Genomic DNA, 13,125 nt, shown 5'->3' on the forward strand with positions numbered 1-13,125 from the left:
TGAGAATCCCCCCACGTTGAACTGTATAAAAGCCCCCAAACACCAGATAACTTAATTGAAAACTGCAACAAAACGTACATTATCAAACATAACAAAGTAGCTTTAAGTAATAAAGTTATACTACTAATGAACAATACTCATGTTGAAAACTTAAAGGCTAACATAAAACAAATTGTAAAGTTTTTGATGCAATACTAGTCACAATGTGAAATTGAACACCTTCAAATGTGAATTTTATTTGAAGTAATAAAGAACTTTTTAGGCAAATAAATGGGCGTAACACCTTACAAACATGACATTTCTCGGTTTAGAGATTTTTTTTAAAATCTAAAAGCCTATGAATATGAAAATATTCTTAATCACATATCCCGAAAAACAAAAACTCTTGGAAACACATCATAGTATTTGGAAATTGTGACTTTTCATTAAAAAACAGTTTAAAATATTTTAAGAACCTAAAAATGAGCTAAAATGGCCTTATAGCGGGTCGAAATTGAACATTTGCAGTCGTTAAATGTATCAAACTTGAACTTTAATGTGCATCAAACTGAAATTTTAATGTGACGACGTTGCTACAGCCACTTCCTCTTCAACATCTGAGACATTTTCTGACTCATTGTTTTTTTCATCTGTTGATTCATCATTCTCGCTCTCTGACGCATCAGTGTCCTCGCTGGAATCCTCTTCCTCAGGTTCCCTTGAACACAAATACAAAAATAAATAAAAAAAGAGCACAAAACCGTCCAACTAAAACATGCTCATTCTTTTCCAAAATTAAGTAGTACTTAATCTTAATGATGAGTTATGAACACAATTTTAATTAACTCATTGTGGATTATATGTAATGACAACTGTCTGTCCTCAACCAAATGCACGATTCTCACCAATGACGTCTGTTGAGATTCATGAATTCCACTCCCGAGTTGACGTCGAATGGATCTTAAAAAAAAAAGGGATTAGAGTAAAAACTAAAATATATTCATTATGACTATGCTCAGATTCTACCACTCTCCAAAATTAAAAAAATAAATGATCAATTTTTTCCATGTTTACCTATTTCCTCTTCTTCTGGTTTAGAAGTTAGAAATTCCTTTTCTACAGCAAGTAGCTCTTCCTCTGATTGGCAGGCAGCATAACCCTTTAGCAGAACTTTATTGAGTTCCAGGAACACAGTCCCCCACTTAAATTTCTCCAAAAGCAGCACGGCTAGTTCCTTAAAACCTATTGATAGTTAGCACAAGGTGAGTGTAATGCCAGTTGTACGTCAACTCAAAAAACAACAAAAATCGGATGCTTGCTTTACCAACAATACAAAAAGTAGCAGCAAAGGCCTCGACGCATGATAATTTGCACGGCTTCCCGTAGTTGACCGGGTTTGCGGCGACGAGGTAAGGGAGCAACCGTGGATGACTTCCGACCATTTTATTGAAGGGGGTCTCCTCAAGTTTGGCCCAGGAGCAATCAATTACTGCCAGTCCTTGCTGGGCTACAATCTCCCTGTAAAAGATGACAAACATGATTTTTTTAAGTCAGCCATTCCTATTGAAATGCATTGTGTCTACTGCTTTAAATAAGTTAAACATTGGGATTCTCTGCCTTTTCTCTTAAATTAAACAAATCTAATATAAAAGACAAATGTAAAGAATCTTGGTTTTTGTTTGCGGACTTAAAAAAAAAAGCGGGAACAATTTTCATCTTTATTTCTTATTATTATTAAAAATTAATAGCAAATCAATAAATATAGAATTTCTGCATCTTGGAATTTCTGCATATTGGAATTTAATTTTTTTAAAAGTCAATGCACACAATCAACTTCCACGCATCACAAAAAAATAATATCCTGATCTGACCTTTATGATTTGATTTTGACACCTGTGGTCTAATATTTTCAGTTTCCAATATGTGTTGGGTCATTTGATTAAATGTAACCCCCAAATAAAGTCATACCTGTCAGCTGGCGTCACATACTTTGTCCCCATAGGACTCAAAATGAGTCCATTAAACCTCTGATTTAGGCGGAGGTTGCGCACAAAGCCCTTGCGTACAAGTTTTCGGCCTGTACAACGTTTGGGGTCACAGTGGGCCAAATCCCACATGGCAAGAGGGCAAGGAAACTTCATTTGAGGGGTGTCTGCTTCTCCATCATCTTTGTGAAGACTTGCTGTCCCAAAAAAAAAAAACAGAACAAAAAGATTTCCCATCATTTAGTTGTACATTCTTCAAACAGTAAGCACACATTATATGACAGAAGAATACAAGTAGATATATTTGCCTTCAAATGCAGAGTGCATTTCTTCAGTAAAAGCCTCTAATGTTTTCCCCTTCACTTTGTGTCGTTTGTCTTTTCCCTTGTTGTCATTGCGGACAAACTTGCCTTGTTTCTTCCGACCCATTTTGTACACCAAAAAACGTCGTTTAATACAGTTTGAGAGGTTGTTTTTAGTTAAAGGTTCGAATGTAGCCAAGTGTCAAAACAGCAACACATGCCTTCTATTGGTTAGCAAGCATTAGCGTCTATAGAAAATAAATGACGACCAAGCCACGGCTTTATGTGTCGTGTATTGGATTGGAAATAAAAACCTAAATTGTTTCACCGTTCGAAAAATAAAAATAAATAGCAATTCTGTTGTTTTAGCTTCGAATATTAAATAGCGACATGCTTCCTCAGAACTATACAGATCATGCGCAGTAGAAACAGCAACACACGATAGCTAGCAAACATTGTCATGTATACAAAAACATTTAAAAATGTGAATATTGAGTTTCCATTATGGGTGTAATTCGTCGTAATTCAAATAGAACTGGTATCACCGTTTTTTTCAAAAGGTATAAAATTGTTAATAAGCGTACTTTAGGTCCTCAAATGAAATGACGTATTATCCAAAAAGTGCATGCGCAAGAGTTGTTTCTGCCACGTGACCCGGAAAACAATTACAATTTCATGAAAAGTGAACCACAGATGTTTTCGAAAATATCGTATAACTACTTCAATCAATCATGTACAGTTTTTTAAATGTTCTATATCACTTAGTACTCGTCATTATGGTATGCATTTCTATTTTCGGTAAGTAATTGAAGTGTTACTTTATGAAGATGTCAACTAAGAAGAGCCACTAACCAACCATATTGATTGACTTTGGTCTTTTGACTTAATTTTTCGTAGTAAATCATGGATTCGCTGGTAAAATGAAGATAGTCGAGGCACCGAATACATTTGGGTTTGTCAATTTACCCATTAAAATTAATTTAAATACATGTAGTGATTACAATTCAATTTTTAATCTTTTATCCTAAGGATAAACAACAATTTGCTGGCTCAGGGAAGCAGACTACAACCTAAAGTTCTTGCATCGCCAGTCTCTGGTAAGTTTTATGTCATTTCAAAATTAAATATTATACGATGTTGTCCAAAAATAACACATTTGTCATTTTCACAAGGACCTGCTCATCTTGCCCGTTTGGCTGGAAGGTGTTTCAGCCTTACAGAGTCATTGTAAGTACTATATATACATATATATTTTCAAATTTGAGTGTGATTGTTAATTGACCAATTTAAAATGTATATATATTTTTTTTAGGTATAGATACGAGTTGTGTCCATTTCACAACATCACCCAGCATGAGCAGTCATTTCGGTGGAATGCTTACAGTGGAATTCTGGGGTAAAACAAAAAAAAAAGTGTATAGCTACCGTTTTTGGATGTTCTTCAAACTAAATATCTTTTCTTTCAGGATCTGGCATGAATGGGAAATTGCAAACAACTCTTTTACAGGCATGTGGATGAGAGATGGAGACACCTGTGGTACAAGAAACAGAGAAGCAAAGGTAAGTAGTTATTTCCATGTAAAGTTGGGCTTGTCTTTAGCTTTGTTTTTTTTTAATTTTATTTGTTTTCCAGGTGATTTTTGCCTGCAGCAGCCAAAGCAAGCTCGCTCGAGTCTCGGAGCCGAGCACTTGCATGTACTCGCTTACATTTGAAACGCCTCTTGTTTGCCACCCTCATTCTCTTTTAGGTGGGAAGACTTGCTTTTCTCATTTACATTGAATATATTAAACATTTAGGATGTTAAATGCATTTATAAAATGTTCTTTTGTGCAATAATTTCACTAAAATTACAGTAACACTAGTTAAGAAAAGCAGTCAAATTTCAGTATTTTTTTTAACCAGTGTCCCTTGCACATCTGAATTGAAATATTCTATATTCTAACCTTTTGACCTTTTACTGAAGTGTACCCAACACTAAATGAGAAGCTACAAAAAGATTGGGATGAAGCAGAGCAAGCTCGCTACGAAGGCCTTATTACTGAGCAAGTAAGTTGCTCCTGGTCCATGTTTAGCTAACTTTGTTTTCAACAAATAAAATCTGAATGATGCTTATGTTCTTGACAGGGATATAATAATCTTCTCAGGGATGTCTTTGAAGATGGCGGCTTCCTGAAAAGTGAAAAAATGAAGCAGACCATCTCTAAAGTTGAAGTGGAAACAGAAGTGCACGATTCTTTACAAAAATGTAACGAGGATGTCCGAAAACAGCGAGAAGAGATTGCAAGATTAAAAGCACTGCTCACACTTCATAACATTCCTTTTGGAACAACACCAGGTTAAACCTTCACTTCTAACCAACCACCCTAGTTTGTAACAGTGTGTTTTATACAGTTTTGCTATGTTACAGATAGGAAAAAAGGTGGCGAGACACCAACGACGACGCAACATTTACGTGGGGATGTTGGACTTTTTCAATTATTGGACAAGAATTGAAAGGACTTTTTTGTTTAAACCAGCGAATGATTTTTTTTTGTACAAATTGTGACTGTGAAGCAAAATTCATGGGGGGGGGGGGGGTAATTTAATACATGTTACATTTTTCTAATGTCCATTTGAAGAATTTTGATAAGCAAATAAGTGAGATTTAAAAATGAAGTTGTGACTGAGATGTTTGAAAGGGATGTAAATATTTTACATGTTTGCACTGCTGTGGTAATATTTTTTTGTATATTTAACAAATACAAACTGTGAAAAATACTAATGTTGTGAATTGAGTTATTTTTAGTTGTATAATTGTATGGCCTGGATCATTAATCAAGTGTTTAATAACTCACCACTGACCGTAAAAGTAGTCAAATGAAGTATTTCCCAACCTTTGTTTACCGTTGGAGATGCTCAGGTGTGCTGTGGGAAATTACAAATCATACATTGTATTGTTTTAGAGAAAAAAAAAAACTATAAAAAGATTCAATTAGTAGTAAAAGGAAATTAAAGTCATTTTTTAGCAATATTGGGAGTCATACAATGAGATTTAAAACATTACGTGTTTTTCCGCCACTTGAACCGGAGAGAGAAGGCAGCCAATGAGTTCCATCATGGAGTATGTTTTTTTTTATTTTGCAGCCTGGCATACATTAGTAGTAAACGGTAATATTTGAGACGACATTGACGATAATTGTCCAATTAATTTTGACGTGGGAGGTCTTGCAGCACTTTTATTTGCTGCCGACTTCTCTCAGCCTATTGCTGTCAATTGTACTGAATGAGATTACCAACTTTTTAAAGCTGCCAAAAAAAAAACAGGAAGTCAAATTTCCATGGTTAATTAGTTACTACAAACCGGTGGTGGGCAAAGATAAAAAAAATCATGCCCATGACTGCCTTTAGGAGTACAGCTGTAGGATCTCCTTTGCTCGTTGCGCCTTCTTTTGGGCATCAGCATTCTCAGGCGTCTGAGCAGCTTCTTGGACCAGAAGCGTCGACTTTTTGATGGCGGTCTCTCTGGCCTTTCCGCGCATTAAAGGCAAATACTTCAGCATTTGGGAGAACTTCTCGTCGCCAACCTGAAAGCCATTTAAAAGGTGAGTGCGGATGACGTCAACTGACTAGTAGTAGTGAGATGAATTTACCATTTGCAAATCAAACATGTTTTTCAACAACCACGTCTGCCGGTTCTTCTGGAACTTCCACGCCGGTCGATCGTTAACATAGCTGCGAAAAAACACAAACAATTCTTAACTGATGGCCACACCGGGTCCAAAAATATTCGAACTATGAAAAAAAAGTCAAATATGAACAACTTGTGTGATCACTACTTATCACGACGGTGCTTTTACCATGCCAGGTAATCAAAAGCCAGCTGTGGCGCCTTGGGATCAGTTGGCTTGGTTATGACTAAGGGCATTCCTGTTTCTTTTAGAGTCTTCTTCCCAAGCTTCCTCTTTTCCCTCTTTGCAATCCTAATCGCTGCCTTCTTGGTAAGAGGCCCCTTGGGTTTGTCATCAACCTTGGGTGGAGCCTTGGGTTTGTCTTTAGCCTTGGCTTTGTCATTAGCCTTGGGTTTGTCATTAGCCTTGGGTTTGTCATTAGCCTTGGGTTTGTTATTAGCCTTGGGTTTGTCGTTACCCTGGGTTGGCTTGGATGGTTTGGTTGGTTTGGAAACCTGCCACGAGAGAGGGAAAAAAACTTTAATTGTGGTGTACATCTAGAAGTAATGAGAATAACAAAATACATTTTTCTGTTCTTGAACGTATTGATACTCAAACTGTCCGAATATGATATGTCATTGCAACGGCCGTGATACTAAGTTATTACGAATGAAGCGTACCGGAGTAATTTTTGCTGCATCTGGTTTTTCTGCTGGTTTTTCTGCTGCCTTTCGTTTGCGTTGCCTTTTTTTGCCTTTTGGATCCCCCTCAGCTGGGGCCGTTGCAATTTGAACAGGAGCTTCCTGAGCAAAAGGAAAGACAGAAAAACTACCATTGAAAAATATAAAATAAAATACAATTTGGGTTTTATTAAAACAAGATCAGGTAGTTTGATTTAAGTTTTTAGATCTATTAATACAAGATCAAATTTACAATCCTCAAATTCTTTATGCTCATTGATGGCTGCAAAAAGAATGTTAGGTAATATTACAATAAAAAATGTTAATTGCAGGCATAGCATTTTATTTTTTTGCGAATGTATAAAGAGAGCAATCTGATTCCTGAGTAACAACAATAGAACTGCATGTCAGTAAAATAAAACAGATAGTACTTTTTTTTTATTTAGCAGGTGAAATTATGGAATAACCTATTAAAATGTATTTTAAAGATGTGTACCTCCATTTTCTTGGTTTTCTCCATTTTTCTTCTTTTTGTGCTCAGTCTACTGAAAGTCTGTCTGGAATTCGAATTGGACTTTGCTGCGTAAGGAAGAAAAAACTGCCCGTCAGTGCTTCCAAGTCCAGTCAAAAGAAATTCTGTTCCAAACAAATAAACTACATTTTCCCCAAAATATATATCTAATAACCTCTAACTCAATTGTCTTTCTTGTGCGTTTTTTTGGGGCTTTTTCCGTACACATGTTATCGCCACATGCTGGACATTTCTTCCTCTTTGAGGACGTGGTGTAATTTGTCGTCGGCCATTTTAAAATTGAAGTCGGGCAACGAACACAAAAGTAAAGAACGACTAAGAAACGAGTTGTTAACAATCTGTATAGATTCTAGAGACAGTGACAACCACATGGACATTTTACGGTACGGATATAATAAAAGATGGCGACATGGCACCACGTTTGTTCCTTAACGCATTCCAAATGCGGTTTGGCACGAGTTTTTAACTTTAAAATGTATAACCAACAGAAACACGACGACGTGCGGACTTGAACGACGTTAAAATGTTATCGGTTTATTTATGTTATTTGAGACATATAACACATTCTACTTACGGTATGACGACGAATAGAAAATGAACGCACGCTACACGCGGCCTAGCAAGGGGCACAACCAGGATATGACGTGTTTGACGCAAATCTTACTGGAGGAAATTATTTCTGTGATTGGTCAAAAACTACGATGCGTTTCAAGAGATACGTAACTTAGTAAAGTAATTTGAGACTGAGCATGCATTACTATGAAATATAACAAAAATGACTTTTCGTTATAATTGTGTTAAAACATAAACATTAAAATAAGTAAATATTTACTACAGTATAATGAGACATCTCGGTAGGTGCTGCGACGGAATTAATTTTTCGTTATATTGTCTTAATAATGTTCACAATTAAAAAAAAAGTCTTCTCCACGCGCACACGTGTAAAATTATATCAATATTAAACAAAACTGCGATTATAATAAAACGAAATTGCATGGTTGCTAAAGTCTAAACGGGAACTAAATTCCAGAAATACAATGTGTCACATCGGAATAAGTTCTGCATCGCACATCTCTGTGTTACATGACCTATGTAGTAAGGATACTAAACATCGTTTGCACCGACCTCTGTTACTTAAAATGATCAATTTCACAACACGCAAGCTAAAATGCCTCAAGTTTTTACTAGTTTGACCAGGAAAACCATCAGCAGCGGGATTTCAACGTTTATTCGCCACACCAATGCAACCATGGGGTGAGTTTCAAACATTATGATGCTGGCTTGCAGTATTTGACTGAATCTTGTGATCTCACTAGTTGTTTGTTGTATTTATATTTTCAATCAATCGCTGTGATACTAAATCACATTTTTGTAAAACAGAGTCCGACATCTTTCCCTCAACCATCGCCTGCTGGCCAAACCCAAGGAACCTGTCCAGGAGAAAGTAAATGATGGACCCATCCGCTTCTCCACCAGCAAAGCCAGTCATAGAACCTGGAACGTGGAGCGCTCCTTGGGTAGCCAGTACCAACGACCCTGGTGGAAAGTGCTCCCCGTCAGCGTGGTCGGAGTGGGCTTCCTCCTATGGTGTGCCTTCAGAGAAGAAACAGACATTGACGCTCAGTTAGAAAAGGAACTTTACCAACATTTGCCTGGCTTGCGCCCTGATGAGGCAAATGAGGAAAAATAAGCACGATGAGTGCTCATCAACAAATGTATCACTGTTGGATTGGTAAAGATGTTAAGCATACATATTTAATTTGGGGGGTATAAATGACATTTAAATATTCATACATGTGTTAAATTGGAGATGTTACCATTATAAAGTCTTCTTTACGCTACCACATCTAGTTAAAATGTATTTCACAACGAAATGAATATATGGTTTATCCAAGTCTGTAATTAAATTTGCAGATAAGTGATTAAAATGCTCATTTAATTGCCCATTGTGATTTACAACAAATAGTAAAGACATCAGCAAAACACCAATTACGGCCATGAATGTACATATTCTGAATGCTATGTTAATGAATTAAATATATATACAACTAGTTTTCTTGATTACTGGTTTTAAATATACACGGGTACTTTATTTCAGGCCAATTATAGGACCAACACCAGCAATGTCTAAAGTTTTGGGGAAAAAAAATTTTAATCATTGAATTATCATATGAACTAAAACTTAATCCAGATGAGGTAATGGAAAGTTTATTTACAGGAAGAAATCCCATGGCATGCACACACAGGATGACTAAAAGTCACAAGCTAATTGCCCAAAAAGGCAGAGATGACAGAATGCTTGAAAGTTTCAGATGAAGCATGACTATAATAAAATACATAAGTTTAAAAAAACATACAAATGTGAGACATTGGGAGTTAAAATTGTTTCACAATTACAAAACCAATCAGCTAAAACAACCCTGAAAAATTTATGCGCGTTCCCCTCGGATTCGCCTGGCCAGTTGGATGTCCTTGGGCATGATGGTCACCCTTTTGGCGTGGATGGCGCACAGGTTGGTGTCCTCAAACAGACCCACCAAGTAAGCCTCACTGGCCTCCTAGCAAAGCAAATGAAAATGGTCAAAAACTGAATTTGCCAAAAAAAAATGGGGGCCCGGGGGGCTGCACGAAACTGACCTGCAGAGCACCAATGGCTGCGCTTTGGAATCGCAAATCAGTCTTGAAATCCTGTGCAATTTCCCTCACCAGACGCTGGAAAGGAAGCTTCCTAATGAGGAGCTCGGTGGACTTTTGGTACCGACGGATCTCACGAAGAGCCACGGTGCCAGGCCTATTAAAAGAAAATGGTTCAAAAATATATTTTTAAAAAAAACAAGTCACAATGAATGAGGTTTTCAATTTTTAACTCAAATTTAGTTTTGGTTCAATATTAAATGCATGAAATCATGAAGAAAAGACAAATGAAAACAAATGTGGGCGTGGCTTGCAACAACTTAGTTACTTAACTAAAATATTACATTTATATTAGAATTGTCTTTCTAACATGTTTCAATACCATCAACACTAGTGAATGACGAAAATAGATCCTGATCAAGAGGCTAGTACCCAAATTCATAGCAGATTAGATTTATATGTTAAAAACATTTTATTCTGTGTCTATTTGCGGCCAGTTAGTTGTATTACCTGTATCTGTGTGGCTTCTTGACTCCACCAGTAGACGGCGCGCTCTTCCTGGCGGCCTTTGTGGCCAGCTGCTTCCTGGGCGCCTTTCCTCCGGTGGATTTACGAGCAGTCTGCTTAGTACGAGCCATTTTTCACTAGTTTACCTATAAAATACGAGAGAAACAACATCAATTACATCACAATACAATATTTGGCGAGGTAACAACTGAAATGGCGGGCTTGCTCAATGAAAATACCCGCCCAAAAACGTCTAAAAACCACAAATACCCAGGTACCCAGGGGAAATAATTCAAATTAAGTGTCAGTTAGGAGGCAAGGTCACACTAAAGGAGGTAAAGTAGTGCCACCATTAAGAAACACGAGAGCGTCACGTTCCCTCCAACGTTCCCCTTTCAAGTGAGCAAAATGGCGCCATGAATCTCCCGACGCTATACGTTATTTCCCCACTCATTCAAAACAATTTGCCATTCTTGTCAGCACGATTCAATTCCAAAACATACCTTACGACCGTTAAGAGAAGTGTAATTAGTGGAAGCTAATTTTTGGGAATTTTGAGTTAGCTTTTGCTTCGTTGCTATGGCGCGCACTGTAGTGTTGACAAAACACCACTGGTTAGTTCTAGAATCAAGTCACAAAACGTTTTAATCACAGGAATAAACATCTAATATTAAATACGATTCTAAAATGTCGGAATGTAATAAAGAAAAGTATTCACACGTTACCTTACGTTGCCTTCGATGGCAGTTAATGGAGACTCTGCTTGCTGACGTCGGTCAATGTGTCGTACCACAACTGCGAGGAGATAATTTATAGTCACATAGGCGCCGCCTTTTAACTTGGATGATTGGCTCAAAGGCAACAGTCGTCGAAATATGATTGGCTAAAAGAACTAAAGAGCCCGCCTTTTACTATAGCTCAACCCAAATGTTCCACTTTTCTTTTTTTTTTACTGTTTTCGAAAATAAACGACATTTTATGTACAGCATAATGTGTAGTTTAAATATTTCAAAAATGAAACAAAAATATACATTTAAAAACAATCTAAACCAATCTAAAAACCCTATTTATTTAAAAGTAAAATGTATAATATGTCACGTCTTCAAATCAAAGATTGTGACCGATAGTGTGCTCAAGTCACCATTCAGTGTAACTACATAGTGTATATTGTTGTTGTTTTTTTTTTTTGTTAGATAAAAAGTCAAATTTTCACAGCAAGAATATAACGCAAACATAATCCAAGCGGAAATGGCATGCCTTCCTCCATTGTTCCCTTACGGAGATCATACTGCCGTAGCACCGAGGTAAGGAAAAATGTCAATAGTTTAACGCATTTATTCAATATAAAATAGTTGTATTGTGTATTTGACTGACTAACTTTACGTTAAAAATATATTATTGACAAATCTGGAATAGCTTGCAAATGAGGCTCGGTAAATACTAGCATTGAGATACGAGATTGATTTGTTTTGCTCTCATTTAGTACTATTTTAAAGGGGCTTAGCAATAAATGCACGTTTGTTTCCATTAAGCAGATATAGGACAAAAGTGAAGACATTATGTCCACACCAGGGAAGACTTCAGGACTTGGAGCTGACAATTCTACGAATCCATCGCATGAACAGCCTGCACAGAAAAAAGCAAACAAAAAGAAGAAATCAGTAAAGAAAAAAGAAAAAGGTACCACTGAAGAACATCAAGAAAAAGATCCAAGTGAAAACAAACCAGCAGAGGAGAACGCAGAGTTGGCAAGTTTTTTTTAATTATTTTAATATATAGTCTGTAAAAGAACAATATGTTAGATTTGCTTTTATCATTTAGTCAATGTCCCTACATTGTGTTTTTGGAAACACGTTTAATGTGGCTCCCAATGGTTAACTATGAATATTTAAATTGATTGGTACTAGATTAGATTAGATTAAATTTGATCCTAATCAGTAATTGCGTGTACCGATACTACCCGCATTAGTAATTGTGTGTATCAGTACTACCAGTATGAATACTAGCATGTACTGATACTACCAGTACGAATACTTGCATGTACTGACACTACATACATGAGTACTTATACTATAAGTACTACTTGTATACCGACCGATCATGATCAACACAGTACTTTCATGTCATTGTTTTGATGTTGGTTGCAGTAACTATTTTGTCCAGCAATTTTAGATATTGCTCCTTCAGCTTGATACTATTGTTTCTTTCAGAGTTCAGAAGAGCAGTTTCAACGACAATTGGACTGGTGTATTGAGCAGCTGGAACTTGGAATGAAGTTGCAGAAAGCTACTCCAAAGCAGAGTTAGTCTTGGTCAACTTACTACAAAATGAAGATTTGTCCCGTCTACTCACTCTTTAGCTTTTGTGGGAATTTTCTGTTGATCTCACAGGGGAGGATGCAGCTCACGCACTCAAAACACTGCGCAGTTCTAAAGCTCCTCTTGTCAAGAAAAGGCAGGTGATGAGGGCCACGGCAGGAGATTACAGGAAAAAAATGGAACAAGAGAAGAACAAACAGTTTAAGCTCATCAAGAGTGGTGAGCAAAACGAGAAGTTTGTGTGCTGTGAACATGACAGCATTTTGATCATTTTCTCTTCTGTTTTTCTAACAGAACTTACATCCGCTCAGGTCAGAGTCAAGTCAGCATCACCACAAAAATCGCTTTTTCATCGAAGAGCTGAAGTTAAACCGATGCAAAGTGAAGCCCAAAAGACGGAAAATGCCACCTTTGTATTCACTACGTCAAATGAAGAGTTTCGCTTCAATTTTGTATAATAAACATATGCATTATTGTTTCCAAAGGCTTTTTTTAAACATGTGAACAGAGCAACACAAATACAAATTAAAAATAACAACA

General features: G+C 36.8%; 6 protein-coding genes across 12 annotated transcripts; 3 read left to right on the plus strand and 3 right to left on the minus strand.

Moving 5' to 3' along the window:
- Positions 1 to 206: 206 nt before the first annotated feature.
- Positions 207 to 4,821, minus strand: tsr3 (TSR3 ribosome maturation factor). Of its 3 annotated transcripts, none has more exons than XM_077739656.1 (6): positions 3,692 to 4,821; positions 1,948 to 2,161; positions 1,304 to 1,497; positions 1,054 to 1,221; positions 885 to 939; positions 207 to 697 (listed from the first exon to the last, which is right to left on the minus strand). In XM_077739656.1, exons 2-6 carry the CDS (start codon positions 2,118 to 2,120, stop codon positions 556 to 558), a joined length of 732 nt encoding a protein of 243 aa, XP_077595782.1. In that variant the 5' UTR covers positions 2,121 to 2,161; positions 3,692 to 4,821; the 3' UTR covers positions 207 to 555. The 3 variants fall into 3 exon arrangements, with proteins under 3 accessions (XP_077595782.1, XP_077595783.1, XP_077595781.1); XM_077739657.1 differs by lacking the exon at positions 3,692 to 4,821 and adding an exon at positions 2,851 to 2,904; XM_077739655.1 differs by lacking the exon at positions 3,692 to 4,821 and adding an exon at positions 2,273 to 2,844.
- gnptg (N-acetylglucosamine-1-phosphate transferase subunit gamma) lies at positions 2,777 to 4,826 on the plus strand. The gene is made up of 10 exons (XM_077739654.1): positions 2,777 to 3,064; positions 3,164 to 3,218; positions 3,296 to 3,363; positions 3,439 to 3,493; positions 3,579 to 3,662; positions 3,733 to 3,826; positions 3,900 to 4,014; positions 4,231 to 4,313; positions 4,392 to 4,602; positions 4,675 to 4,826. The coding sequence occupies exons 1-10, from the start codon at positions 2,998 to 3,000 to the stop codon at positions 4,758 to 4,760; spliced, it is 918 nt and encodes a 305-aa protein (XP_077595780.1). The 5' UTR covers positions 2,777 to 2,997; the 3' UTR covers positions 4,761 to 4,826.
- Positions 4,827 to 5,363: 537 nt separating this feature from the next.
- Positions 5,364 to 7,821, minus strand: chlsn (cholesin). Its single transcript, XM_077739658.1, has 6 exons — positions 7,701 to 7,821; positions 7,091 to 7,173; positions 6,595 to 6,717; positions 6,104 to 6,429; positions 5,897 to 5,978; positions 5,364 to 5,830 (listed from the first exon to the last, which is right to left on the minus strand). Exons 2-6 carry the CDS (start codon positions 7,112 to 7,114, stop codon positions 5,651 to 5,653), a joined length of 735 nt encoding a protein of 244 aa, XP_077595784.1. The 5' UTR covers positions 7,115 to 7,173; positions 7,701 to 7,821; the 3' UTR covers positions 5,364 to 5,650.
- A 66-nt stretch (positions 7,822 to 7,887) lies between these two features.
- On the plus strand, positions 7,888 to 9,177 carry uqcc4 (ubiquinol-cytochrome c reductase complex assembly factor 4). Its single transcript, XM_077739665.1, has 2 exons — positions 7,888 to 8,380; positions 8,507 to 9,177. The coding sequence occupies exons 1-2, from the start codon at positions 8,295 to 8,297 to the stop codon at positions 8,814 to 8,816; spliced, it is 396 nt and encodes a 131-aa protein (XP_077595791.1). The 5' UTR covers positions 7,888 to 8,294; the 3' UTR covers positions 8,817 to 9,177.
- Positions 9,178 to 9,318: 141 nt separating this feature from the next.
- h3f3d (H3 histone, family 3D) lies at positions 9,319 to 11,091 on the minus strand. Of its 2 annotated transcripts, none has more exons than XM_077739663.1 (4): positions 10,993 to 11,091; positions 10,271 to 10,413; positions 9,764 to 9,917; positions 9,319 to 9,684 (listed from the first exon to the last, which is right to left on the minus strand). In XM_077739663.1, exons 2-4 carry the CDS (start codon positions 10,396 to 10,398, stop codon positions 9,556 to 9,558), a joined length of 411 nt encoding a protein of 136 aa, XP_077595789.1. In that variant the 5' UTR covers positions 10,399 to 10,413; positions 10,993 to 11,091; the 3' UTR covers positions 9,319 to 9,555. The 2 variants fall into 2 exon arrangements, with proteins under 2 accessions (XP_077595789.1, XP_077595790.1); XM_077739664.1 differs by lacking the exon at positions 10,993 to 11,091 and adding an exon at positions 10,771 to 10,927.
- Positions 11,092 to 11,151: 60 nt separating this feature from the next.
- Positions 11,152 to 13,063, plus strand: c18h8orf33 (chromosome 18 C8orf33 homolog). 4 transcript variants are annotated; one of them, XM_077739660.1, is made up of 5 exons: positions 11,152 to 11,571; positions 11,800 to 12,015; positions 12,478 to 12,568; positions 12,658 to 12,804; positions 12,880 to 13,063. In XM_077739660.1, exons 2-5 carry the CDS (start codon positions 11,827 to 11,829, stop codon positions 13,041 to 13,043), a joined length of 591 nt encoding a protein of 196 aa, XP_077595786.1. In that variant the 5' UTR covers positions 11,152 to 11,571; positions 11,800 to 11,826; the 3' UTR covers positions 13,044 to 13,063. The 4 variants fall into 4 exon arrangements, with proteins under 4 accessions (XP_077595786.1, XP_077595785.1, XP_077595788.1 ...); XM_077739659.1 differs by having other exon boundaries at positions 11,153 to 11,571; positions 11,803 to 12,015; XM_077739662.1 differs by lacking the exon at positions 11,152 to 11,571 and adding an exon at positions 11,576 to 11,700.
- The last annotated feature ends 62 nt before the right edge of the window (positions 13,064 to 13,125 follow it).

Source organism: Stigmatopora nigra, chromosome 18, assembly GCF_051989575.1.
Source record: "Stigmatopora nigra isolate UIUO_SnigA chromosome 18, RoL_Snig_1.1, whole genome shotgun sequence".
NCBI classification, from domain to species: domain Eukaryota; kingdom Metazoa; phylum Chordata; class Actinopteri; order Syngnathiformes; family Syngnathidae; genus Stigmatopora; species Stigmatopora nigra.

What these genes read in the sequence shown, in the direction of transcription:
- gnptg (XM_077739654.1), top strand. Translation starts at nt 2,998, where the DNA reads ATGTACAGTTTTTTAAATGTTCTATATCACTTAGTACTCGTCATTATG. An exon ending in AAGGCCTTATTACTGAGCAA is followed by an intron (nt 4,314 to 4,391) that starts GTAAGTTGCTCC and finishes TGTTCTTGACAG; the next exon opens with GGATATAATAATCTTCTCAG. An exon ending in TCCTTTTGGAACAACACCAG is followed by an intron (nt 4,603 to 4,674) that starts GTTAAACCTTCA and finishes GCTATGTTACAG; the next exon opens with ATAGGAAAAAAGGTGGCGAG.
- chlsn (XM_077739658.1), bottom strand. Translation starts at nt 7,114, where the DNA reads ATGGAGAAAACCAAGAAAATGGAG. An exon ending in AGAAAACCAAGAAAATGGAG is followed by an intron (nt 6,718 to 7,090) that starts GTACACATCTTT and finishes CCTTTTGCTCAG; the next exon opens with GAAGCTCCTGTTCAAATTGC. An exon ending in ACATGTTTGATTTGCAAATG is followed by an intron (nt 5,831 to 5,896) that starts GTAAATTCATCT and finishes AATGGCTTTCAG; the next exon opens with GTTGGCGACGAGAAGTTCTC.
- uqcc4 (XM_077739665.1), top strand. Translation starts at nt 8,295, where the DNA reads ATGCCTCAAGTTTTTACTAGTTTGACCAGGAAAACCATCAGCAGCGGG. An exon ending in CACACCAATGCAACCATGGG is followed by an intron (nt 8,381 to 8,506) that starts GTGAGTTTCAAA and finishes TTTGTAAAACAG; the next exon opens with AGTCCGACATCTTTCCCTCA.
- c18h8orf33 (XM_077739660.1), top strand. Translation starts at nt 11,827, where the DNA reads ATGTCCACACCAGGGAAGACTTCAGGACTTGGAGCTGACAATTCTACG. An exon ending in CAGAGGAGAACGCAGAGTTG is followed by an intron (nt 12,016 to 12,477) that starts GCAAGTTTTTTT and finishes TGTTTCTTTCAG; the next exon opens with AGTTCAGAAGAGCAGTTTCA. An exon ending in GTTTAAGCTCATCAAGAGTG is followed by an intron (nt 12,805 to 12,879) that starts GTGAGCAAAACG and finishes TTTTTCTAACAG; the next exon opens with AACTTACATCCGCTCAGGTC.
- h3f3d (XM_077739663.1), bottom strand. Translation starts at nt 10,398, where the DNA reads ATGGCTCGTACTAAGCAGACTGCTCGTAAATCCACCGGAGGAAAGGCG. An exon ending in AAGAAGCCACACAGATACAG is followed by an intron (nt 9,918 to 10,270) that starts GTAATACAACTA and finishes TTCTTTTAATAG; the next exon opens with GCCTGGCACCGTGGCTCTTC. An exon ending in CAGCCATTGGTGCTCTGCAG is followed by an intron (nt 9,685 to 9,763) that starts GTCAGTTTCGTG and finishes TTGCTTTGCTAG; the next exon opens with GAGGCCAGTGAGGCTTACTT.
- tsr3 (XM_077739655.1), bottom strand. Translation starts at nt 2,393, where the DNA reads ATGGGTCGGAAGAAACAAGGCAAGTTTGTCCGCAATGACAACAAGGGA. An exon ending in AATGCACTCTGCATTTGAAG is followed by an intron (nt 2,162 to 2,272) that starts GCAAATATATCT and finishes TTTTTGGGACAG; the next exon opens with CAAGTCTTCACAAAGATGAT. An exon ending in ACCAGAAGAAGAGGAAATAG is followed by an intron (nt 940 to 1,053) that starts GTAAACATGGAA and finishes TTTTTTTTTAAG; the next exon opens with ATCCATTCGACGTCAACTCG.